The 27,603-nt window shown below is 37.7% G+C and overlaps 1 protein-coding gene across 1 annotated transcript in view; it reads left to right on the forward strand.

The window, feature by feature from the left end:
* ZDHHC15 (zinc finger DHHC-type palmitoyltransferase 15) overlaps nucleotides 1–27,603 on the forward strand; it is an 87,664-nt gene that overhangs the window by 42,742 nt on the left and 17,319 nt on the right. Inside the window, exons 4-10 of the mRNA XM_052663396.1 lie at nucleotides 12–132; nucleotides 9,665–9,734; nucleotides 11,337–11,369; nucleotides 12,079–12,199; nucleotides 16,945–17,077; nucleotides 18,899–19,025; nucleotides 21,196–21,299. Coding sequence (XP_052519356.1) covers nucleotides 12–132; nucleotides 9,665–9,734; nucleotides 11,337–11,369; nucleotides 12,079–12,199; nucleotides 16,945–17,077; nucleotides 18,899–19,025; nucleotides 21,196–21,299 — 709 coding nt within the window. The remainder of the gene's footprint in view (nucleotides 1–11; nucleotides 133–9,664; nucleotides 9,735–11,336; nucleotides 11,370–12,078; nucleotides 12,200–16,944; nucleotides 17,078–18,898; nucleotides 19,026–21,195; nucleotides 21,300–27,603) is intronic.

Consider the following 27,603-nt stretch of genomic DNA (forward strand, 5'->3'; position numbering starts at 1 on the left):
TTTCCTTGCAGTTCCACTTGTCCTATACAGACAAGGAGCGCTATGAAAATGAAGAGAGACCTGAGGTCCAGAAGCAGATGCTTATTGATATGGCTAAGAAGCTTCCAGTTTACACAAGAACTGGGAGTGGAGGTCAGTTCATCCAAAGTCATTTAGGGAGGCAGATCTACAAGGATCTCAGAAAGACTGAGTCATAAATATCCTCAGTCTAGCCCACTTTTCCCTTCTTTCTTCTGAGAAACATTATGGAGTTTTTTCTCAACATAGTATAAAACATGTCAAACATTTATGGAATAATTACCTTATAAACATCTGTATACCCAACACTGGAGTCTACCACTAACATTTAACTATATTGCTTTATCATGTATCTGTCTAAAAATCCATTCCTCTATCCATCATCCATCAGGCTGTCTTTTTTTAAAAAATCTTTATTGAAGTATAGTTGCTTTACAATTTTGTGTTCGTTTCTGATGTATAGCAAAGTGATTCAGTTAAACATATACAAATGTATATATATTCTTTTTCATATTCTCTTCCATTACAGTTTATTACAGGATACTAAATACAGTTCTCTGTGCTATACAGTAGGTCCTTATTGTTTATTTTATATATAGTAGTTTGTATCTGCTAATCCCAAACCTCTAATTCATCTATTCCCCACAACGTTTCCCTTTGGTAATCATAAATTTGTTTTCTATGACTGTGAGTCTGTTTCTGATTTGTAAATAAATTATTTGTATTGTATTTCAGATTCCACACGTGTGATATCATATGGTATTTGTCTTTGTCTGACTTCATTTAGTATGATCATCTCTAGGTCCATCCATGTTGCTGCAAATGGCATTATTTCATTCCTTTTGATGTCTGAGTAGTATTGCATTGTGTGCCACAACTTCTTTGTTCATTCGTCTATTGATGGACATTTAGGTTGCTTCCATGTCTTGGCTATTGTATATAGTATTGCAATGAACGTTGTGGTATATGTATCTTTATGAGGTATTGTTTTCTCCAGATATGTGCCCAGGAGTGGGATTGCTGGGTCATATGGTTTCTTAAGGAACCTCCATACTGCTCTCCATAGTAGCCATGCTAATTTACATTCCCACAGACAGAGTAGGAGGGCTCCCTTTTCTCCATACGCATCCCCTCCAGCATTTGTTATTTGCAGACTTTTAAATGATGACAAGCCGTCTTATTTTCTTAATATTTATTTATGACTATTCTGGGTCTTCATTACTGCACACAGCTTTCTCTAGTTGCAGCGAGTGGGGGCCACTCTTCCTTGTGATGCATGGGCTGCTTATTTCAGTGCCTTCTCTTATTGAGGAGTGCAAGCTTCAGTAGGGCTTAGTTGCTCTTCAGCACGTGGGATCTTCCTGGGCCAAGGATCAAACCCATGTCCCCTGCATTGGCAGCTGTATTCTTAATCACTGGACCACCACAGAAATCCCATCTTATTTTTTGATGCATTCCGAAGTACCCAGTAGAGTTCAGTTCAGTTCAGTCAATCAGTCATGTCTGACTCTTTGTGACCCCATGAATCACAGCATGCCAGGCCTCCCTGTCCATCACCACCTCCTGCAGTTCACTCAACCTCACGTCCATCGAGTCGGTGATGCCACCAGCCATCTCATCCTCTATCATCCCAATTTCCTCCTGCCCCCAATCCCTCCCAGCATCAGAGTCTTTTCCAATGAGCCAACTCTTTGCATGAGGTGGCCAAAGTACTGGAGTTTCAGCTTTAGCATCATTCCTTCCAAAGAACACCCAGGACTAATCTCCTTTAGAATGGACTGGTTGGATCTCCTTGCAATCCAAGGGATTCTCAAGAGCCTTCTCCAAAACCACAGTTCAAAAGCATCAATTTTCGGCGCTCAGCTTTCTTCACAGTCCAACTCTCACATCCGTACTTGACCACTGGAAAAACCATAGCCTTGACTAGATGGACCTTTGTTGCCAAAATAATGTTTCTGCTTTTCAATATGCTATCTAGGTTGGTCATAACTTTCCTTCCAAGGAGTAAGCATCTTTTAATTTCATGGCTGCAATCACCATCTGCAGTGATTTTGGAGCCCCCCAAAAATAAAGTCTGCCACTTTTCCACTCTTTCCCCATATATTTCCCATGAAGTGATGGGACCAGAGGCCATGATCTTCGTTTTCTGAATGTTGAGCTTTCAGCCAACTTTTTCACTCTCCTCTTTCACTTTCATCAAGAGGCTTTTTAGTTCCTCTTCACTTTCTGCCAAAAGGGTGGTGTCATCTGCATATCTGAGGTTGTTGATATTTCTCCCGGCAATCTTAATTCCAGCTTGTGCTTCCTCCAGCCCAGCGTTTCTCATGATGTACTCTGTATAGAAGTTAAATAAGCAGGGTGACAATATACAGCCTTGACGTACTACTTTTCCTATTGGAACCAGTCTATTGTTCCATGTCCAGTTCTAACTGTTGCTTCCTGACCTGCATATAGGTTTCTCAAGAGGCAGGTCAGGTAGTCTGGTATTCCCATCTATTTCAGAATTTTCCAGAGTTTATTGTGATCCACACAGTCAAAGGCTTTAGTATAGTCAATAAAGCAGAAATAGATGCTTTTCTGGAACTCTCTTGCTTTTAAGATGATCCAGCGGATGTTGGCAATTTGATCTCTGGTTCCTCTGCCTTTTTTAGAACCAGCTTGAAAATCTGGAAGTTCACCATTCACGTATTGCTGAAGCCTGGATTGGAGAATTTTGAGCATTACTTTACTAGCACGTGAGATGAGTGAAATTGTGTGGTAGTGTGAGCATTCTTTGGCATTGCCTTTCTTTGGGATTGGAATGAAAACTGACCTTCTCCAGTCCTGTGGCCACTGCAAATTTGCTGGCATATTGAGTGCAGCACTTTCACACCATCATCTTTCAGGATTTGAAATAACTCAACTGGAATTCCATCACCTCCACTAGCTTTGTTTGTAGTGATGCTTTCTAAGGCCCACTTGACTTCACATTCCCGGAATCTAGCTCATAATCACACCATCATGATTATCTTGGTTGTGAAGATCTTTTTTGTACAGTTCTTCTGTGTATTTTTGCCTCCTCTTCTTAATATCTTCTGCTTCTGTGAGGTCCATACTATTTCTGTCCTTTATTGAGCCCACCTTTGCATGAAATGTTCCCTTGGTATCTCTAATTTTCTTGAAGAGATCTCTAGTCTTTCCCATTCTGTTGTTTTCCTCTATTTCTTTGCATTGATCACTGAGGAAGGCTTTCTTATCTCTTCTTGCTATTTTTTGGAACTCTGCATTCAGATGCTTATATCTTTCCTTTTCTCCTTTGCTTTTCACTTCTCTTCTTTTCCCAGCTATTTGTAAGGCCTCCCCAGACAGCCATTTTGCTTTTTTGCATTTCATGGTGGAGAGGTCTGACAGAATGTGGTCCACTGGAGAAGGGAATGGCAAACCACTTCAGCATTCTTGCCTTGAGAACCCCATGAACAGTATGAAAAGGCAAAATGATAGGATACTGAAAGAGGAACTCCCCAGGTCAGTAGGTGCCCAATATGCTACTGGAGATCAGTGGAGAAACAATTCCAGAAAGAATGAAGGGACGGAGCCAAAGCAAAAACAATACCCAGTTGTGGATGTGACTGGTGATAGAAGCAAAGTCCAATGCTGTAAAGAGCAATATTGCATAGGAACCTGGAATGTTAGGTCCATGAATCAAGGCAAACTGGAAGTGGTCAAACAAGAGATGGCAAGAGTGAACGTTGACATTCTAGGAATCAGCGAACTAAAATGGACTGGAATGGGTGAATTTAACTCAGATGACCATTATATCTACTACTGCGGGCAGGAATCCCTTAGAAGAAATGGAGTAGCCAACATGGTCAACAAAAGAGTCCGAAATACAGTACTTGGATGCAATCTCAAAAATGACAGAATGATCTCTGTTCATTTCCAAGGCAAATCATTCAATATCACCGTAGTCCAAGTCTATGCCCCAACCAGTAATGCTGGAGTTGCTGATATTGAACAGTTCTATGAAGACCTACAAGACCTTTTAGAACTAACACCCATAAAAGATGTCCTTTTCATTATAGGGGACTGGAATGCAAAAGTAGGAAGTCAAGAAACACCTGGAGTAACAGGCAATTTGGCCTTTGAATATGGAATGAAGCAGGGCAAAGGCTAATAGAGTTTTGCCAAAAGAATACACTGGTCATAGCAAACACCCTCTTCCAACAACACAGGAGAAGACTCACCAGATGGTCAACACCGAAATCAGATTGATTATATTCTTTGCAGTCAAAGATGGAGAAGCCCTATACAGTCAGGAAAAACAAGACCGGGAGCTGACTGTGGCTCAAATCATGAACTCCTTATTACCAAATTCAGACTTAAATTGAAGAAAGTAGGGAAAACCACTAGACCATTCAGGTATGACCTAAATAAAATTCCTTATGATTTTACAGCGGAAGTGAGAAATACATTTAAGGGACTAGATCTGATATAGTGCCTGATGAACTATGGACTGAGGTTTGTAACATTGTACAAGAGATAGGGATCAAGACCATCCCCATGGAAAGTACCCAAGATCCACCCAAATAGTTTATTATTCTTTTTTGGGGTGAAATTTACGTACAAAAAAACATGCACAGATCTTAAGTGTTTTGACACTTAACAGATTCAGTGTTTTGACAAATGTATACACCTGTGTAACCAAAACCTCTGTAAACATTACCACACCACAGAAAGCTCTCTCATGCTCCTTCCCAATCAGTCCCACCACCACCGCCAAAGACAACCACTATTCTAAGAGCTTTCTACCAGTTATTAGTTCTACCTACTCTAGAATTTTGTATAAATGGAATCATAATATGTACTGTTGTATCTGGCTTCTTTTATTCAGCATAATGTTCTTGAGATTCATTCACATTCTTGTGTATTTCATTCCTTTTATTGCTGAGTAGTATTTCATTATATGAATATCATAATTTGTTTATCATTTACCAGTTGATGCTCATTTGGGTTGTTTCCAATACTCAGCTATTATGAGTAAATCTGCTATGAAAATTCTGGTACAAGTGTTTGTGCAGAGATATGTCTTCATTTTTCTTCATTGATATTCACTATGGAGTCTTATTGTTAGTTTTCTTCTGCATGAGTGGAACAATACTAGCAGAATAATTCACCTTATAAAATTTGAAAACTAAGGTTTTTTTCTCTATGTCAGTATTGCTATTACTGATTTACAAATAAGATCATCTATGCTATTTTTCAAGATTCCAAATATAAAAAATAGCTAGTGATAACACTGTAAAGTCTTACTTATTCCTCCCTATGTGACATTCAGCAATTGACCTTTCTGAGTCCCAAGTTTCTTCCCCTATTAAATGGGGTTAATACTGCCTGTATAAAAAAGTTACCTTGATGATTAAATGACAAGAATAAATAAATGAATAAAGGTCCTAAAAAGGGAAAAGAAAACCAAGGGTTTTTTTGGCAAGTAATTCTAATGTTTCTAATAAGGAAGATCATGTTTCACGGTTTGGGAAGTACTGTTAAATGTCTATGTTCATCTATTTATCATTTACTTGTTCAACAAATATTTATTAAGGTCACATATGCCAATGGGGATGTTTCAATATAATGTAGATATTCCGTTCAGTTCAGTTCAGTCGCTCAGTCATGTCCGACTCTTTGCAACCCCATGAATCTCAGCATGCCAGGCCTCCCTGTGCATCACCATCTCCTGGAGTTCATTCAAACTCCTGTCCATCGAGTCGGTGATGCCATCCAGCCATCTCATCCTCTGTCGTCCCCTTCTCCTCCTGCCCCCAATCCCTCCCAGCATCAGGGTCTTTTCCAGTGAGTCAACTCTTCGCATGAGGTGGCCAAAGTACTGGAGTTTCAGCTTTAGCATCATTCCTTCCAAAGAAATCCCAGGGCTGATCTCCTTCAGAATGGACTGGTTGGATCTCCTTGCAATCCAAGGGACTGTCAAGAGTCTTCTTCAACACCACAGGTCAAAAGCATCAATTTTCGGTGCTCAGCTTTCTTCACAGTCCAACTCTCACATCCATACATGACTACTAGAAAAACCATAGCCTTGACTACACGGAACTTTGTTGGCAAAGTAATGTCTCTGCTTTACAATGTTACCTAGGTTGGTCATAACTTTCCTTCCAAGAAGTTAGTTCAGTCACTCAGTCGTGTCCGACTCTTTGCGACCCCATGAATCACAGCACGCCAGGCCTCCTTGTTCATCAGCATCTCGCGGAGTTCACTCAGACTCACGTCCATTGAGTCTCGGACTTTAGTCGGCAAAGTAATGTCTCTGCTTTTGAATATAGTATCTAGGTTGCTCATAACTTTTCTTCCAAGGAGTAAGTGTCTTTTAATTTCATGGCTGCAGTCACCATCTGCAGTGATTTTGGAGACCAAAAAAATAAAGTCTGACACTGTTTCCACTGTTTCCCCATCTATTTCCCATGAAGTAATGGGACCAGATGCCATGATCTTCATTTTCTGAATGTTGAGCTTTAAGCCAACTTTTTCGTTCTCCTCTTTCACTTTCATCAAGAGGCTTTTTAGTTTCTCTTCACTTTCTGCCATAAGGATGGTGTCATCTGCATATCTGAGGTTATTGATATTTCTCCCAGCAATCTTGATTCCAGCTTGTGTTTCTTCCAGTCCAGCGTTTCTCATGATGTACTCTGGGTAGAAGTTAAATAAGCAGGGTGACAATATACAGCCTTGCCGTACTCCTTTTCCTATTTGGAACCAGTCTGTTGTTCCATGTCCAGTTCTAACTGTTGCTTCCTGACCTGCATACAGATTTCTCAAGAGGCGGGTCAGGTGGTCTGGTATTCCCATCTCTTTCAGAATTTTCCACAGTTCATTGTGATCCACACAGTCAAAGGCTTTGGCATAGTCAATAAAGCAGAAATAGATGTTTTTCTGGAACCCTCTTGCTTTTCCCATTATCCAGTGGATGTTGGCAATTTGATCTCTGTTTCCTCTGTGTTTTCTAAAACCAGCTTGAACATCAGGGAGTTCACGGTTCACGTATTGCTGAAGCCTGGCTTGGAGAATTTTGAGCATTACTTTACTCCTTCCAAGGAGTAAGCGTCTTTTAATTTCATGGCTGCAGTCACCATCTGCAGTGATTTTGGAGCCCAAAAAAATAAAGTCTGACACTGTTTCCACTGTTTCCTCATCTATTTCGCATATAGTGATGGGACCAGATGCCATGATCTTCGTTTTCTAAATGTTGAGCTTTCAGCCATCTTTATAACTCTCCTCTTTCACTTTCATCAAGAGGATTTTTAGTTCCTCCTCACTTTCTGCCAAAAGGATGGTGTCATCTGTATATCTGAGGTCATTGATATTTCTCCTGGAAATCTTGATTCCAGCTTTTGCTTCTTCCAGCCCAGCGTTTCTCATGATGTGCTCTGCATATAAGTTAAATAAGCAGGGTGACAATATACAGCCTTGACATACTCCTTTTCCTATTTGGAACCAGTCTGTTGTTCCATGTCCAGTTCTAACTGTTCCTTCCTGACCTGCATATAGGCTTCTCATCTTGGTATCTCTAATTTTCTTGAAGAGATCTCTAGTCTTTCCCATTATGTTGTTTTCCTCTATTTCTTTGCATTGATCTCTGAGGAAGGCTTTCTTATCTCTTCTTGCTATTCTTTGAAACTCTGCATTCAGATGCTTATATCTTTCCTTTTCTCCTTTGGTTTTCACTTCTCTTCTTTTCACAGCTATTTATAAGGCCTCCCCAGAGAGCCATTTTACTTTTTTGCATTTCTTTTCCATGGGGGTGGTCTTGATCCCTGTCTCCTGTAGAATGTCATGAACCTTCGTCTATAGTTCATCAGGCACTCTATCTATCAGATCAAGTCCATTAAATCTATTTCTCACTTCCACTGTATTTAAACATTTATTGTTCATTTTGTTAGAGCATTATTGCATGCTGGTTTTTAAAAAGTCTCCATGCATACTGAAGTATGGTGAAAAGGAAAGGTCAGGAAACTTTCTATATAATTCCAAACAGTAGTAAGCAGAATGGTGTGACAGAGAATAGATTACAAACCAGAGATGTATTCTGTCTAATCTCTTATATTTCCTTTAATACTTTGCATTTTTTACTAATTTTTAACAATTCGAATATTTCTTCATGAAAATCCACATTTCTGACTTCTTTTGAAAACTCAGACACTGGCAACATTCTCTCTCTATTTCCTAGGGGCAAAAATTAGCTAGAGCCAAGTGGTAGTGCCTGTTTTAACAAGGCATGAATCCTGAGGTTCTTCATTAATCAGTCTTCCCTTAACCATTGAAGCATTTGTTCACATCCCTGATACACAGTAATAGAGAGGGCTTCTCTGAGGCAATGTCATATTATCTGGGACTCAAATAAGAATAAATTACTTGCAAAAATTCCCTGGTGGTCCAGTTGTTAGGACTCAGTGCTTTCACTTGCTGGGGCCAGGATCAGTCCCTGATTGGGGAACTAAGATCCTGCAAGCCACACAGCATGGCCAAAAAACAGGGGGACTTACCATGCTAAGAGTATTGAAAATCCATTGAAGGTTTTTAGTGGAGAGTGATAAGATCTGATTTAGATTTTGACAAATCATTTGGCTATTCTGTAAAGAATGTATTGTGAAGGGGCAAGAATGAAAGCAAAGTGAATAATTAGTAATTATTGCAGTCTTCTAAATTAGAAGTGATAATGGCTTAAACTTGATAGTGGCATTTGACCATATTTTTAAAAACATGCTGAAGGACCTAAACGTGCATGTCTGTTGTAGAATGAACACAGAAACTCTGCTGAATGAATAGTTCATTATGTTGAATCAGTTATGTGTGCTTAAGGTACACTTTAGATGGAATTTTTATATTAGCTCAAATTATTCATAATTTTGCTAAACTTAATAATCATATTAAACAGGCATACTCTGTCAATGAACACAGAGAAAATTAGAAGGAAAGGAAACTGTCTTTTATCTAAGGAAATAAAAAAAAGAAGGAAGAAGGTAGAGAGGGAAGAAGAAATATTATTTATATCATATTTACAAAGTGAAGAGAATCCTGAAATAAAGGGTCATGAAAACTACAAGTCACAGCCCTGCCACTGCCACTTGCTTACTATGTGACGTTGTGTAAGTCACTTGATATGGCTCAGGTCTTTATTTTGTTTATCTGCAGAATGGTCAATTGAACTAATTGTTCTAGAATGTCTCTTCTATTATTCAAATTCTTATTCTAATAACCATCCTCTTGATACAGTCCAAACTCTGGAGACAGGAGATAAATGATAAGTTCCGTTTTCATATAGGAAACTTGGAGTAAACAGAGAGTAAATGATTTCCCCAAAATAACTCAAGTAATTGACAGTATAGTCTGTTTCATAATACAGAATTTTATGATCAGATATCCAGATATGAAAACTTTTCCCCCTACACTCATCCTCCAAAAGGTGCTTTTAAGATCTATCCAACAGGGAAAAAATACACACCACAATTGTCTCATGTGATCTTTTGCTTGTTTACTTGAAATGAGGTGAGTTTGGGTACCTGTAATCAGTGTATAACAAGTCATCTAGATAGGCTAGTAAGATATTTGGTGTCTTATTGATCCCTAACCAATGCTAACTACCTTATTTTTCCTGTAGCTGTAAGATTCTGTGACCGGTGCCATTTGATAAAGCCGGATCGCTGCCACCACTGTTCTGTCTGTGCCATGTAAGTGACAGCCATAATTCCCCTGGGCTGAGCTTGGCCACTGATAGTTGCCTTGACAATCAAGTGACTTATCCTAATATGTTGATCCTAAAGAGCATTTTCTTTCAATCATGAGTACATGCCAAATACCCTAATAGAGATGATGATGATTCAAACTATTCTAAAGATAAGAAAGAGAAATCAAACCACATTTTTAAAAATAAACATTTTATTTGAGAACAGTTTTAGATTTATAGAATTATTGTAAACATAGTTTTCATATGTCCTGTACCATTTTCCCTATTATTATCTTGTGCTAATATGGTGCATTTGTGAAAATTAATGAACCAACATTAATTTTTTTAAAAATTTTTAACCAAAGTCCATACACTATTTAGATTTCCTCAGTTTTTCTCTAATATCCTTCTTCTGTTCCAGGTTACCATTTAGTTGTCATGTCTTCATAGGCTCCTCTTAGCTGTGACAGTTTCTCAGACTTTACTTATTTTTGATAACCTTGACAGTTTTTAGAATTGTCAGATATTTTGTAGAATACTCTCAGGATTTGTGTGATATTTTTCTCATGATTAGATTTGGGTAATGTCTTTTGGGAGAGGAACACTAGAGAGGTTAAGAGTCATTTTCATTGAATCATATCAAGGGTAAACACTATAATAACTTATCACTGCAGTGCTAATCATCTGACTGAGGAGTGTTTGTGGATTTTTCCACTGTAAAGCTACTCTTCCTCTGCCCTGTCTTCTATAATGTACTCTGTAGAAGGAAGTTTCGGTGTGCAGCCAACACTAAAGGAATGTTATCCTCCCCCCACCCCACCCTGAAGGCACAATATCTGCAAAAATTATGTGGACTTCCTCTACATGGGAGAGTTGTCTCTTCTCCCTCATTTATTTGTTCAATAATTTTCTTATATCAATATGTGAAAGTTGCTGAATAGTGTTCGACTCTTTGTGACCCTATGGATTGTACAATCCATGAAATTCTCCAGGGCAGAATGCTGGAGTGGGTAGCCTTTCCCTTCTCCAGGGAATCTTCCCAACCCAGAAATCGAACCAGGGTCTCCCGCATTACAGGCGGATTCTTTACCAACTGAGCCATCAGGGAAGCCCATGTGGGCATGGATAATAATTTTATCTTTGGGGTTCTAAGTGCTACTTAATTTTATTACTCAAATTCCTTCAGCTTTGAAAAATCCCAGTTTTATGTTAATAAATATAATCTTCATGTCTTTCTTAAGTGCTTGTTTCATCCATGTTTCTCTTAACCTTGATTCAAGCACAGGCTGTGGTCATGTTTTATTTTATACTTTTATTCAACTAAGTAAGTAAAGTTAGGGGAGATATCTTGCACCTGTTCTCTGTGTCAATATCCTATAGTACCCAGTGGCCTTTAAAGTTTGAATTTTAGGCATGTAACTTGCTACCAACAAGATCCTAAAGTTTAGTGATTGACTTATCCTAGGAACAACTGAGGACACAATAGTTTTGGAGAAGCTATAGTGGAAATCTAGGAATGAGTGTACTGGTACCATGTAAAACATACTGCTGGATACCTTGAATTCAATTCTGAAATTTATCACACTGTATTTTGTTCCTTTTGTAGGTGTGTTTTAAAAATGGACCATCATTGCCCATGGTATGTCCTTTTGATTCATTTCTCTCATCTAATAGGGTCAAAGTTGCTCAATATGCCTACTTTCCTAAACATAGTTGTAAAATGCCTGTTTCTACTACCAAAATTCATTGAGCTTTGTATTTATGTAGGTAACAGGGAAGGCATAACATTTTAAAGCAAGAATAAATATACCACCAATGGTGTGACAATGAATTCCTGGTGTCACAGAATTAATGGTCTCTTGTCCATTAGCTATAATAATGAAAGAGAGCACAAATAGTTCTCTTTGATATTACACAGTTCAGTTCTATTTTTAGCATTTTGATGTTTGAAATACTTTAGATTACTAATTTAAGCAATTCTTTTCCAAATTTTGTATGTCTGACCCAGAGAACCAGTATGAAACCATGATAAAGAGAATAGACCATACTATAGTAAGTATAGTTGCTGAGATTCTAGTAGGTTTTCAGAATCCAAGATCCAGGTTTGCTTGGGTGTGTCAGGAACCTATTATATAGGCCAGGTGTTTCTGTGTCTATAAATAAAAGGAAAAACAAGTGAGACATGAACTTATTTTTCCAATCTGTTCCTATTAAGGGACTTCAATTTCTGTTTTCTGTACAGCAGAAAATGAAGCAGCAGGGGTAACATATTTCACTGTCTCTCAGTGTGTTCTAAATCAATGGATCCTGATTTCAAATGTTTTTCTTTTTTTTTTCCCCTTTTTTAGGGTTAATAACTGCATTGGATTTTCCAACTATAAATTCTTCCTTCAGTTCTTAGCTTATTCTGTTCTCTATTGCCTGTACATTGCTACAACGGTCTTCAGCTATTTCATCAAATACTGGAGAGTAAGTTAAATAGTCCAGAAGGGTTCCCCCTTCTGGTCCCTCCCCCCCAGAATAAATACACACCTGCTACCATCTGCCACCTTGTTCAAATTACTTTTTTTTTTTTAACATTTTTTAGTAGTTAATACTGAATTAATCAGAAAGGAAGAAACAGTAAACGAGTCTCCCATGTTAAATATTCTGAGATTTAGGAGGCTGTTATTTAGATGTCAGCTAAACAATGTACTATTACATATGAGAACCTTGTTGGGCCTCCAGGAACCTAATCTCTTTACTTTTACTGATTCTTTACAATGTATTTATCTAACCAAGTTTTAAAAATCTACTTCTTACCAATTTTAGGTTTGAAAAATGTTGAAACTAATTCTAAATCCCTAGTTTCCTGAGACAAAGGCTGATGAAGTAATCCCTCATTGCCAGAAAATACTTTCTAATTCCCTGTTCAAAGGAGATTTAATTCCTATTGGATTCCTATTCCTATCGGAAAGATTCATTAAGTCATCTTCACAAAAGACCAAATGAAAAGGAAGAAATAAGTGAGACATGAACTTGTTTTTCCAGTCTCTCCCTATTAAGGAACTTATTTGAACTTTGACAAACTCTGGGTTGGCTTTTAGGATAACTGAGTTCTCATACTGGCTCTGCTACCTGCTTCACTGGCTCTTTGCCAAGATCAAATGAAACAGATGTTGAAAGTACTTTACCTTTCAAAACATGATTCCAATAATTATAATGAAATATTTTTTTAAAAATCCTTTCACCTTTCTTCTGCTTGAAGATATCAGTTATATTGCATCTATTCCCAAAAGAATTGAAGGCAGATTTTCAGTTCATATATGTTTACAGGATCTGACAACAGTATAGTAAAATATATATATATATTTTAATTTCATGCCAAAGAACTCCAGAATATATGTCTTTCCCACAACTACAATTATTAAGAAATAACCTTACATGATGAGGGCTTTCCAAAATGAACTGGTATAGCAAAAAAAAGTTGTGGTCAGAGCTACTAGTTATTACTTTAGGAACTGAACAAGAGCCTGTATAACAGGAATATCTCACCTCAAGTGAAGAGGTAAAGCAAGTGACTAGAATCTAGGTTATCAAAAACTGGAGAAAAAAGGAGAAAGACAAGGCAGTAAGAATCTAAATAGCTGAGAATATATAAATTATTAATTAGTACTTTCATCTGTACTAGTGTAGAAAATTACAGAAGTATGGACTTTCCATTCTCCCCTCAACTTGCTTAATCAATTCCCATATCTAATAACATTAAGAATCAGTAATTATATAATGCATATCAAAATCTTCAACTCAGGAATACAAAAGTATAAGCAGAAGTGAAGTTTTCTCACAAATTTTCCCAAAATACAAAATGCGTCATCATCCTTGTGTCTCTTCTTTGGCTGCTTTCCACATCACAGGATCTCTTATCTGCTGCCCAGGTTTCCATTGCCTGTTTGGCATTCTCTTCACATACTGAACTACTGCACTGACCATAAAGAAAATCTCCTGCATCCAGTTCAGCAGGGAAAGTATCAGCCTTGGTCTTCACTACAGACTTTACTTGGTCCTTGATACAGTAAGCTACTGTTAAAGAACTAGTTGTATTTCATACATTTGCCTTGGGCCCTCCTACCTAGCCAGTAATCAAATACCATAATGCTAGCCCAGTGCAGTATGCTTCTTTTACTCTTAAAAGATAATATCTGGATATGAATTAATCTTCAGAAGTGCACCAGTATTCACAAGCACTATCTGAGGTAAACATAGCCCTCTCCTTTTTCTATTCCTTCATTTTTTCTCTCTGCAATAGACTACCTCATACCTGACAGATGAGAGGCAAGGAAACATGCCCTGGCTTGCCTTCATCATGAAAAGGGCATTGGCAGTTCAGAGAAGTGCTTCTTTGCAGCCTCTCTAGCCAGAGAGCACTTTGGTGTGGTTTAAAGATGGCTTTCTCAGTTTAAATTGAGTCTTCCCCTAAAATGAAAAGTAAATGGTGCCATGTATTTTAAAAACCATATATCAAGGAGATTAGCTGTGTTCCTAAGAACAGCAACCTCCATTTGTATGGTACTTTACCATTTTCAAAGCACTTTCATATCTATTATCTCATCTTATCCTCACCACAACCTTGTGAAGTAGGTAGAAGGAAGTATTAGTCTCATTTAAATATTATAAACTGAGGGTCATAGTAGCTAAGTGACTTGTTCAGGATCACCCAGCTTCTAAGTTTCAAAGCGAGAACTTGAACTAACTCTCAGCCCAGTAATCTTAAACACTGTACCATGTCTTATTTCCCATTATGATCCTGCTATAAAGAAGTTCTACCTCCTTTGGAATACATAATTCAGAAGAAGACCATCAGATTGTGGTTCTCCTCTCAATGTTAACTTAAAGAGTAGCTACTTTGATAGGAAATTGATATTTGCTTTATGAAAAAGTAATAATATACACCTCTCACATGGGGCCAAGAATCTCTTCATAGAGACATAGAATTCTTTTATTTTTATTTTTTTTAATTTTTATTTTTACTTTATTTTGCTTTACAATACTGTATTGGTTTTGCCATACATTGACATGAATCAGCCATGGGTGTACATGAGTTCCCAATCCTGAACCCCCCTCCCGCCTCCCACCCCATATCACCTCTCTGGATCATCCCCGTGCACCAGCCCCAAGCATCCTGTATCCTGTATCGAACATAGACTGGCGATTCGTTTCTTACCTGATAGTATACATGTTGCAATGCCATTCTCCCAAATCATCCCACCCTCTCCCTCTCCCACTAGAACTGAGATGATAGTATTATTCTACCTGTATTCCCCTGAACTGCTTCTAGTGGTTATTGCTTTGAGTAATTTAGCTTGGTTATCTCCTGAGAAGGTAACTTTGAACATAGGGTCACTTTCTTCTATCAAAAAAGCTAAATATCTAAGGAGTTTATCAAAGGACAACACAGTAGATATGCTTTGGCAGACAGAAGAGATTTCTGTAGGAGCAATTCAGGGAGGAAAGACTCTCAGCTCAGCTACTCAGAGTGTAAACTGACTTTATATCAATCCCTGCTACCTAGCCATTTGCTATTGTCCATTTAAACATGAAAGATAAGTAAAATAAATGTGAGCTTTAAAATATAAAACAGTAGACATTTTGAAAACAAAAGTCCAGCCAGTCAAAAACCACCACAAATTCTTTCCTATAAATTTGAAATGAATGAAAGAAAAATCAATTAAATTAAATTTGAGTGGTTAAGCCAAGATTTTGTAGAGGGATCATTTCAAAAGGGAGCTTCACATAAAAGTTCCTGACGGTCAAAGTCCTTGGTGTTGCTATATCCTGGAGTACTTTTCCCCAGGCACATTTCACCTAGACCACCCCTCAGCTGAAAGCATCTGACTAGTTTACTTCCTCTTATCTTCATCCTTCAAACATCCTTCTTTCAAAAAGAAGAAAAAAACTGTACTATCCGAATTTGCCAACTGTTTCTAAGCCTTAATTTTCTCTTTCCAAACTGTAGTAGAACTAGATCCTAATATCAAGGTCCACTTTAACCAAGAATCACCTTTATTACTCAAGAGCATTTGGAAATATTTCAAAGCAATTCATCATACCAAAACAATGATCAGCACAGGAAAGGGGGAAATAAAGAAAAGTCATTCTCCCAATTGCTTACTCCAAAATTGAAAATGTTTTCTAAGGTTCTCTTTAGAAGACAAAATGTTACATTCTGTGCATGCTATAGAACTTCTAGTATGCTGCTGCTGCTAAGTCACTTCAGTCATGTCTGACTCTGTGAGACCCCATAGACAGCAGCCCACCAGGCTCCCCCATCCCTGGGATTCTCCAGGCAAGAACACTGGAGTGGGTTGCCATTTCCTTCTCCAATGCATGAAAGTGAAAAGTGAAAGTGAAGTCACTCAGTCATGTCCGACCCTCAGCGACCCCATGGACTGCAGCCTTCCAGGCTCCTCTGTCCATGGGGTTTTCCAGGCAAGAGGGGCTGCATTAAAAAAAAAAAAAAAACTGTTGCCATATGGAAAATAAGATGTCTCAACTAACTGTGAAAATCTTTAGCTACCTACTTCTACAATTGCCTGTCAAATCTTACTTGATTTTACTGTCTAAACAGCTGTTTCATAGGATGTAACATACCAGCACATTCAGCTATTTAAAAAACACATAAAATTTGCAGTAGTTTTAAGATCAGGTCATGACTTACAGGTAGAACATTTAAAAATACTACCTATGTATTTTAACTTCATACATATATCACTGTGACATTTTCAACATACATACATCCAAAGAAACATGACATATAAAGTATTCCAGAGTAAGCCACCTTTGAGGCAAGAGGATGAACCATATGATATGACCTCAAGATCACCTCTAGCTAATCACTCATAATTTACAAACTAAATGGAGTACAAGCTTTAAGAAATTGTATACTAATTATGTCCTGAGCATACTCTTTTAGCATTACTCTTTTCTAACTGACACATTATATGCTCTATTTTACGCTGAACTGCACTTAAGCAAAGATCCATTTAGGCTGTATAGGCCAAAAGCATATCCATAATATGGAATGGTCATCCACAGAAAGAACTGTTTTGTAAAACTTATACAAAATCTATTTTTAATTATATATATATGAAAAAAGTACTAACCAATACAGAAAAACTACCCAAACCTTACAACTTTAATCCTTTGTTTCTGTTTGTTTATTATTTCTTTTCTAGGGGGAATTGCCTGGTGTTCGCTCTAAGTTCCATGTCCTTTTTCTCCTCTTTGTGGCCTGCATGTTTTTTGTCAGCCTTGTGATTCTCTTTGGTTACCATTGTTGGCTTGTCAGCAGAAACAAAACCACCTTAGGTAAGATTGGATATTAAGACTAGGAAGAAAAAAGAAAACATATGAATATATATCCCTCTGACCAGTGGATTGTTCTCAAGGAAGAGAAAAACTCTGAATGAAGCATTTTAGCTGCAATGACATTTCTTTGCCTCCAAACAGGGACAGATGTAAACACGGAAAGCCATAGTAAATGAAACTTACAGACTAAAGAGCATTAGTGAGTAAAACCTCACATAAAAAGTGGCCACTGCTTTTTATAGTTCATACTGGGTAATAGCTGGAGAAGGAAATGGCAACCTACTCCAGTATTCTTGCCTTGAGAATCCTGTGAACAGAGAAGCGTGGCAGGCTACAGTCCATGGGGTCACAAAGAGTCAGACACGACTGAACGACTAACACATACACACTGGCTAATAAAGTGTAGTCGCTCAGTACTGTCGGATCTTTGCGACCCCATGGACTGTAGCCTACCAGGCTCCTCTGTCCATGGGATTTTCTAGGCAAGAATACTGGAGTGAGTTGCCATTTCCTTCTCCAGGTAGCTCCCTAGATTTGCAGCATAAAAATTTCTGAAAGGTGTTCACATAAGGGAGTGCAGGAAAGAATCAGCACAGAAGGGAACATCAGAAGGCAGAGAGAGGTCAAGGTCATAAAGATAGAAAAATCTTATTGAGCACTTCTAAAAACGTTCTCCTGAGAGAGAATGTAAACCAACAAATCATTGAATATCTACAGTTATCAAGGAGCTGTGTAGGGACTGTGGGAATGAGATAAACACATTGAACAAGTGAGTCTATAGAAAATGAGCACAAGAAATGAAACATTTTCCATTACACTATACTCTGGGCTGTTATTTATAGAAGTATATTTCTGATGGATCCAGTATAACAGTTGTTTTCATGGTGAAACAAATATTTATACTGTATACAAATCAATGCATGAGGGTTAAGGAGAAAATGTCTAAATGTTGAATGTTTAGCCAAAGTAAATTTGAGGAAAGTATAGTGTGAAAGCCACTATGTTTTTGGAATTTATTTGCTAATAATTATGACAGCTAAGAAGTATTTGCACTTATTTTCTAAACCAAATATATATGAAGCACTTAGTTGCTAGGATGGTAGATTAGCACACTTGGTTTAAAGATTAGCCACAATATAGAGAAGTACTAAAAGCTTCATGAGAACAGAATCTGAAAAAAGAACAAAAAGGAAATGACTAGATGCAGCCAGAATCCAACAGTGAAAATGTTTGCTTAATGGGATAAATGTGTATCTAAAAATAAAGTGCACTAACATGGTCCAATTTCTATAGTCATTGAGGTAATTATAGTTCACTCATTGACATTTTTTCTGGAGTAAAACTCAGTTTCTTACATTGTAGGCTTCAGTGTGAACATCTTCATTTCTGAAATGTTTCAAAACCAAATCAGTGTCATTACTGTCTATGTGTCATTATTTTGGCACCAGCTCTAAATATAGAGACCATTTGGCTGTTATTACAATTTAGATTCAAATAAAGCACTCAGATTTGGTCTTTCACTCCTTACATGCAGTACAAAATACATACCATTCCATTACTGTTCATTGATTTCTATCATCCTGTTTCTTCTGCCTTAAAAAAAACAGTGCCAATTCTTTGCATTTAGTAAAAACTTGCTTTGTAGTAAAGCAATTATACTAGTTTTTACTAAATAATTTAGCAATAACTAAGAATGAGAGGCCTATGGTACCACAGCAGAAAGACACCATAGAAACAAGTCACATTTATGGAGAACTGTAAAATTATAATAGTCCTGATTATTGCTCTCTTCTTTTCTTCAATTTCCCTGCCCTTCCCTAGAGGCCTTCTGTACTCCAGTGTTTATGAGCGGCCCAGAGAAAAATGGGTTCAACCTTGGCTTCGTCAAAAATATCCAGCAAGTGTTTGGAGATAAGAAGAAGTTCTGGTTGATACCTATTGGGTCTAGGTAGGTAATTATTACCAGTGAAAGAAGTTGATGTGGGACCATGACTTGAAGTGGCAGTCTAATTTTGATGGTATTATGCAGCAGATATCTGTTCAATGTAAAACTCTATTTCCCGAGTTTTTTATTACTAGGTTAGTGAAAGTGAAAGTCGTTCAGTCATGTCTGACTCTTTGCAAGAGTCAATCCATGGAATTCTCCAGGCCAGAATACTGGAGTGGGTAGCCATTCCCTTCTCCAGGGGATCTTCCCAACCAAGGAATCGAACCGAGGTCTCCCACATTGCAGGTGGATTCTTTACTGGCTGATCCACTAGGGAAGATAAATCAGGAGGTGAGGGTGTGATAAAATAAGCATTCTTATGCTTTGTTTGTGGCAGTGTAAACTGGTACAAGTCATTTATAAGTGAATTTTGTAAACAACCGATTTTTTCTATATATATTTGTATGTATTTTTAATCACAGTATACATACTATTCTGAGTTTTACATTTTTCACTTAAAATACAGTGAACATTTCCCCTTATTGTGACATAGTCGTTATAACCATTACCTTTGACTATGTCATATTCCATCCAGTGGGAAAAAATATATATGTGAATATAAATATATATATATATATATACATATATATATATATCCCATGGACAGAGGAACCTGGTGGGGTACAGTCAATGGGGTCGCAGAGAGTTGGACTTGACTGAATGACTAAAGACAGCAAACTATATACATATATATATAGTATATATATATATATTTCTCATATTGTTAGATGTTTAGGTTGTTACCTAATTATTGGCTGGAAATAATAGCATAATGGACATTTTTGTGTCTAGTTTATCTCTAGCTTTAGCAAAATTCCCAGAAATGGAATTAGTAGAACAATAGACATGGAAATCTTATGTTTTTTGATATATATAAATATAAAGAGAAAAGAAACAGAGGGAAAATATACCTCCAAATGCTTTTAGTGCTATGTGTGATATAGTCTTAGAAATTATTTCTCTTGTCTTCACTTTTCATAGTTTTGGATTAAATTTTTAATTTAAGAACAAACAATGATTGATTTAGGGACTGTAGGTAATTCTTATAATTTCAGCAAGAATGAAGGGAAACCAGTAAAGGAGAGATGAGCTTGTGTCCTCTGAGTGACTTCATGTAGCAGATTAAACTACCATCAACAAACTAGCTCTGGTGTAAAGCTTATAGCCTTCTTTCAGTCTCCTTTTAGATCCATTCTTCAGACATCCATTTGTTCATTTATTTGAGGAAACTTTGCTGGTAATTGAGAAAAAATTCTCATGAAGAGAATTGCCCTAATAGTTCCTCTGTACTGGTTAATATTTTACAGGTTCATTTATTTAAGAGCTGTGGTATATCCTACTGCCCTGGCTATAAATCACAAGATAAATCTGTGTTAGTGTGTTATGTTGGTTAATAACTATTACCAGCAATTATTTACACCCCACTCACACACATACATACACAAACACACACACAATCACTCCACCAAAGGGAAGTTTCAATGAGTCTTCTTTGAAATAAAGAACAAGAGAAAAAAATCAAAGCCCACTCACTTATAATCAGTGTAGTTACATCCTCTGTAGAGAACTATCAATTCTGAGGTAGGATAATAGCCCCCCAGAATCTGCACTCTAAGAAATGCCTCACTCTGGTGCTTTCCCCCCAGCCCTTAATAACTTTTCTGTCATACATGTGAAATAATAGGGCATTCAGACATCATTATTATTTATCACCAATTAACAGCAGCTTATCTCCACTGATTTCAATGACTCTGAATCTGCTAATTTTTCTTGAAAATTTAGAGCCAAAGCAATAATATAACGGGGTATAAATTGGAATCATCATTAAATTATATTTATGAAACTTGCTACATGTGCATTTTGCTATACTGGGCATTGTGAGAAGCAAGTTAAAGAGCTGCTTAAAAACAAAAACAGTCAACACTGATTCAGACAAACAAATGAGATATATAAATTGAAAGCAATAGAGTAACTAAATGATGCTATTATAAGAGCCTATTCCAGTTTGACTTTAGCCAATAAGCTAAAGGGTTTAAATATTTCTAAGAACCTCCCTCCTACTTCTAATAGAGTTATTACCTTCACAAAAAGTCTAGGCTGCAAGATCTCACTGCCTTCATTTTCCCACCAGCCCTGGTGATGGACACTCCTTCCCTATGAGGTCTATGAATGAATCACAGAACCCATTGCTAGCAAATGAAGAGCCCTGGGAAGAAAATGAGGATGACAACCGAGGTAAGTAGGTTGAGAAGGAAGTCTTTTCTCCACTCAATAGACTAATAAAGACTATGTTAACACAACTAATGTGGTATAGTGGGAATGGAGTGTACAGAAAGATTATGCAAGCATGTCAACCTCATAAGTGCTGTTTGGATGGAGAAAGGCAAGTATAGCCAGATTTGTTTAGCAAATATAGGTGGCTTAGGTAGGATTAGATGACAGCTTGAAAGGTTTCTTGCCAGTTTGTGATATTATAACTTATAACCAATCAGATAGATCAGGAAACATAATAAACATGTTTGTGAACAATTCTGCCAGTGTAACTTGTAGTGCTTTTCTTGAATTGATGCAATCATTGGGCAACAACTCTACCCTGATTCATGCACATTGGTTACATTTCCTTTAAAATCTCATTCCCGTTCTGCTTTAGAATTGTCTAATGCATGAAAAAATAAATGATAGTATATATGAACAAGGCTACACATCCATGTAGTATACTTTTCTAAAAGGCAGCCCTCAAAGGTAAAATAAACAGAACTTTGTTCTCCACGCTTCTCCCATCAAATTATTGGGTCATCTTGAGATTTTTTGGTGAAGAGCTAAAAGTTAAGTTCTCATGTCATGTATTCCATTGCCACCTATTCTTTGTCTTCATGTGATATTATGCTTACTTCTGTGCCTCCATCATTTATTTATGTTGTTAGTACCAGGCTGGTCCCAATAATGCAGTAACTGACAGAAATTTTGAGTGGGAACTTGTAGTAGTTATCACAAACTATACCTGGAATGAATACAGCTGAATAAGGACCTGGAAAGGCATTGAGATGGGGAGAAGAGGTGGGAAACAAGCCTATCTAAATGTTTCCCCAGTTAGATATCTAGTTGTTTCTCTACCAGAAGTCCAGTTTTAGAATAAGGCACTGTCACTAGGACTAAGTAAGACAAAATGGTGCCAAATCTATAGATAGAAAAAGGAAGGAGCTCTTACCCAGTCCAAAGAACTTACTAACACAAGCAACTCCCTTTACCTCCCCCTGCTGACTCTGATTCTTTTCCCTTGTAGGTTATTACAAAATACTGAGTATAGTACCCTGGGCTGTACAGTAGGTAGATGCCAGCCTTATTTTAGTACAGCAACATATGAGGTAAAGAAACACCTTTATGAAGTCAAGAGATTAAAGAGATTTCTCGGATGAGATTAATGTATATACATGCATAGAAAAAAATCTGCAAATGAAAAGTGACAGATCGATGTATTGTTCTGAGAAGATTTTCTGTGGTTCTTATGACTTTTTTATTAATTTTAACAATATAAATAATTCATAAACATATGAATGATTGAAGTAATAAAACATATATAGAATAAAATCCCATTTGACTACCACAGCAAATTCTGACCATTTCATCACTTATTACCCTAATTTTTCATCTTTTTTAATTTAATTTTTATTTTATATTGGAGTATAGCTAATTTATGACTTCCCTCATAGCTCAGTCGGTAAAGAATCTGCCTGCAATGCAGGAGACCTGGGTTCGATTCCTGGATCAGGAAGATCCCCTGGAGAAGGAAATGGCAACCCACTCCAGTATTCTTGCCTGGAATATCCCATGGACAGAGGAGCCTGGTGGGCTACAGTCCATGGGGTCGCAAGAGTCAGACATGACTTAGCAACTAAACCACCACCACCATAGCTAATTTACAGTGTTGTGTTACTTTCAGGTATACAGCAACGTGATTCAGTTATACAAATAACATATATCAATTCTTTTTCAGATTATTTTCCCATATGGGTTATTACAGAATATTGAGTAGAGTTCCCTGTGCTATATAGTAGTTTCTCACTACTAACCTATTTTATATATAGTTCAGTTCAGTCTCTCAGTTGTGTCCAACTCTGCAACCCCATGGACTGCAGCATGCCAGGCCTCACTGTCCATCACCAACTCCCAGAGTTTACTCAAACTCATGTCCATTGAGTTGGTGATGCCATCCAGCCATCTCATCCTCTGTCATCCCCTTCTCCTCCTGCCCCCAATCCCTCCCAGCATCAGAGTCTTTTCAAATGAGTCAGCTCTTGGCATCAGGAGGCCAAAGTATTGGAGTTTCAGCTTCAGCATCAGTCCTTCCAATGAACATTCAGGACTAATTTCCTTTAGGATGGACTGATTGGATCTCCTTGCAGTCCAAGGGACTCTCAAGAGTCTTCTCCAACACTACAGTAGTATGTATATGTTAATCCAAAACTCCTAATTTAAACCTCCCTTCACCTTTCCCCTTTGGTAACCATAAGCTTGTTTTTTAAGTCTGTGAGTCTGTTGTGTAAAAAAGTTGATTTTTATCATTTTTTAGATTGTACAAATAAATGATATCACTTGGTATTTGTCATTGTCTGACCTACTTCACTTAATATGATCATCTCTAGTTCCATCTACGTTGCTTCAAATGGCATTATTTCTCTCCTTTTATGTCTGAGTAATATTCCATTGTGTGTATATATACACCACATCTTTATTCATTCCCCTGTTAATGGAGATTTAGATTGCTTCCATGTCCTGGCTATTCTAAATATTAACAGTGCTGATATGAACTTTGGCGTGGATGTATCTTTTGAAATTATGATTTTCTCCAGATATATGCCCAGGAGTGGGATTGCTAGATCATATGGTAACTCTACTTTTAATTTTTCAAAGAACCTCCATACTGTTCTCCATAGTGGCTGCACCAATTTTCATTCCCACCAACAGTGTAGTTCCCTTTTCTTCACATCCTCTCTCCAGCTTTTATTGTTTGTTGACTTTTTGATGATAACCATTCTGACCAGTGTGAGATGATACCTTATTGTAGTTTTGATCTGCATTTGCCTAATAATTAGCAATAGTGAGCATTTTTTTCATGTACTTTTTGGCCATCTGTATATCTTATTGGGAGAAATGTATCTTTAGATCTTCTGACTATTTTCTGATTGGGTTGTTTGTTCGTTTGGTATTGAGCTACACGTGCTGTTTTTATATTTTTTAGATTAATCTGTTGTTGGTCTCTTCATATGCAAATATTTTCTCCCATTCTGTAGGTTGTCTTTTCATTTTCTTTATGGTTTCCTTTGCTGTGCAAAAGCTTTTAAGTTTAGTTAAGTCCAATTTGCTTATCTTTTGCTTTTATTTTTTAATTTTATTAATTTTTATTTAAGTATAGTATTGAACATTGCTTTACAATGTTGTGTTAGTTTCTACTGTACAACAAAGCGAATCAGCTATACATATTGATATATCCCCTCCTTTTTGGATTTCTTCCCATTTAGATCACACAGAGCACTGAGTAGAGTTCTCTGAGTTATATAGTATGTTCTCATTAGTTCTCTATTTTATACATAGTATCAATAGTGTCTATATGTCAATCTCAATTTCCCAATTCATCCCATCCCACCTCCCTCTTGGTGTCTCTACTTCTTTTTGCAAATAAGATCATCTGTACCATTTTTCTAGATTCCACATATATTAATAGATGATAAAGATGTGGTAAATATATACAATGAAATATTACTTGGACATTTGTTTATTATTGTTTTAATTTGAATATCCTAGGAGGTAAATCAATCTGATTTTGGTGTTGACCATCTGGTGATATCCATGTGTAGAGTCTTCTCTTGTGTTGCTGGAAGAGGGTGATTGCTATGACCAGTGCATTTTCTTGGCAAAACTCTATTAGCCTTTGCCCTGCTTCATTCTGTATTCCAAGGCCAAATATGCCTGTTACTCCAGGTGTTTCTTGATTTCCTACTTTTGCATTCCAGTCCCCTATAATGAAAAGGACAACTTTTTTGGGTGTTAGTTCTAAAAGGTCTTGTAGGTCTTCACAGAACCGTTCAACTTCAGCTTCTTCAGCATTACTGGTTGGGGCATAGACTTGGATTACTGTGATATTGAATGGTTTGCCTTGGAAATGAACAGAGATCATTCTGTCGCTTTTGAGACTGCGTCCAAGTACTGCATTTCGGACTCTTTTGTTGACCATGTTAGCTACTCCATTTCTTCTAAGGAATTCCTGCCTGCAGTAGTAGATATAATGGTCATCTGAGTTAAATTCACCCATTCCAGTCTATTTTACTTCGCTGATTCCTAGAATGTTGACATTCACTCTTGCCATCTCCTGTTTGACCACTTCCAATTTGCCTTGATTCATGGACCTGACATTCCAGGTTCCTATGCAATATTGCTCTTTACAGCATCGGACCTTGCTTCTATCACCAGTCACGTCCACAACTGGGTATTGTTTTTGCTTTGGCTCCATCCCTTCATTCTTTCTGGAGTTATTTCTCCACTGATCTCCAGTAGTATATTGGGCACCTACTGACCTGGGGAGTTCCTCTTTCAGTATCCTATCATTTTGCCTTTTCATACTGTTCGTGGGGTTCTCAAGGCAAGAATGCTGAAGTGGTTTGCCATTCCCTTCTCCAGGGGACCACATTCTGTCAGACCTCTTCACTATGACCAAAATCAGATTGATTATCTTCTTTGCAGCCAAAGATGGAGAAGCCCTATACAGTCAACAAAAACAAGACCAGGAGCTGACTGTGGCCCAGATCATGAACTCCTTATTACCAAATTCAGACTTAAATTGAAGAAAGTAGGGAAAACCACTAGACCATTCAGGTATGACTTAAATCAAATCCCTTATGGTTATACAGTGGAAGTGAGAAATAGATTTAAGGGACTAGATCTGATAGAGTGCCTGATGAACTATGGACAGAGGTTCGTGACAGTGTACAGGAGACAGGGATCCAGACCATCCCCATGGAAAAGAAATGCAAAAAAGCAAAATGGCTGTCTGAGGAGGCCTTACAAATAGCTGGGAAAAGAAGAGAAGCAAAAAGCAAAGGAGAAAGGCAAGATATAAGCATCTGAATGCAGAGTTCCAAAGAATAGCAAGAAGAGATAAGAAAGCCTTCCTCAGGCATCAGTGTAAAAAAATGGAGGAAAACAACAGAATGGAAAAGACTAGAGATCTCTTCAAGAAAATTAGAGATACCAAGGGAACATTTCATGCAAAGATGGGCTCAATAAAGGACAGAAATGGTATGGACCAAGATATTAAGAAGACGTGGCAGGAATACACGGAAGAACTGTGCAAAAAAGATCTTCACGACCCAGATAATCACGATGGCGTGATCACTCACCCAGAGCCAGGCATCATGGAATGTGAAGTCAAGTTGGCCTTAGAAAGCATCGCTACAAACAAAGTTAGTGGAGGTGATGGAATTCCAGTTGAGCTATATCAAATCCTGAAAGATGATGCTGTGAAAGTACTGCACTCAATATGCCAGCAAATTTGGAAAACTCGGCATTGGCCACAGGACTGGAAAAGGTCAGTTTTCATTCCAATCCCAAAGAAAGGCAATGTCAAAGAATGCTCAAACTACCACACAATTGCACTCATCTCACACGCTAGTAAAGTAATGCTCAAAATTCTCCAAGCCAGACTTCAGCAATACATGAACCGTGAACTTCCTGTTATTCAAGCTGGTTTTAGAAAAGGCAGTGGAACCAGAAATCAAATTGCCAACATCTGCTGGATCATCTTAAAAGCAAGAGAGTTCCAGAAAAACATCTATTTCTGCTTTATTGACTATGCCAAAGCCTTTTACTGTGTGGATCTCAATAAACTGTGGAAAATTCTGAAAGAGATGGGAATACCAGACCACCTGACCTGCCTCTTGAGAAACCCATAGGCAGGTCAGGAAGCAACAGTTAGAACTGGACATGGAACAACAGACTGGTTCCAAATAGGAAAAGGAGTACGGCAAGGCTGTATATTGTCACCCTGCTTATTTAACTTATATGCAGAGTACATCATGAGAAAAGCTGGGCTGGAAGCACAAGCTGGAACCAAGATTGCCGGGAGAAATATCAATAAGCTCAGATATGCAGATGACACCACCCTTATGGCAGAAAGTGAAGAGGAACTAAAAAGCCTCTTGATGAAAGTGAAAGAGGAGAGTGAAAAAGTTGGCTTAAAGCTCAACATTCAGAAAACAAAGATCATGGCATCTGGTCCCATCACTTCATGGGAAATAGATGGGGAAACAGTGGAAACAGTGTCAGACTTTATTTTGGGGGGCTCCAAAATCACTGCAGGTGGTGATTGCAGCCATGAAATTAAAAGACGCTTACACCTTGGAAGAAAAGTTATGACCAACCTAGATAGCATATTGAAAAGCAGAGACATTACTTTTCCAAAAAAGGTCCGTCTCATCAAGGCTATGGTTTTTCCAGTGGTCCTGTATGGATGTGTGAGTTGGACTGTGAAGAAAGCTGAGCGCCA

The sequence above is a fragment of the Budorcas taxicolor genome, chromosome X, assembly GCF_023091745.1.
Source record: "Budorcas taxicolor isolate Tak-1 chromosome X, Takin1.1, whole genome shotgun sequence".
Taxonomy (NCBI): domain Eukaryota; kingdom Metazoa; phylum Chordata; class Mammalia; order Artiodactyla; family Bovidae; genus Budorcas; species Budorcas taxicolor.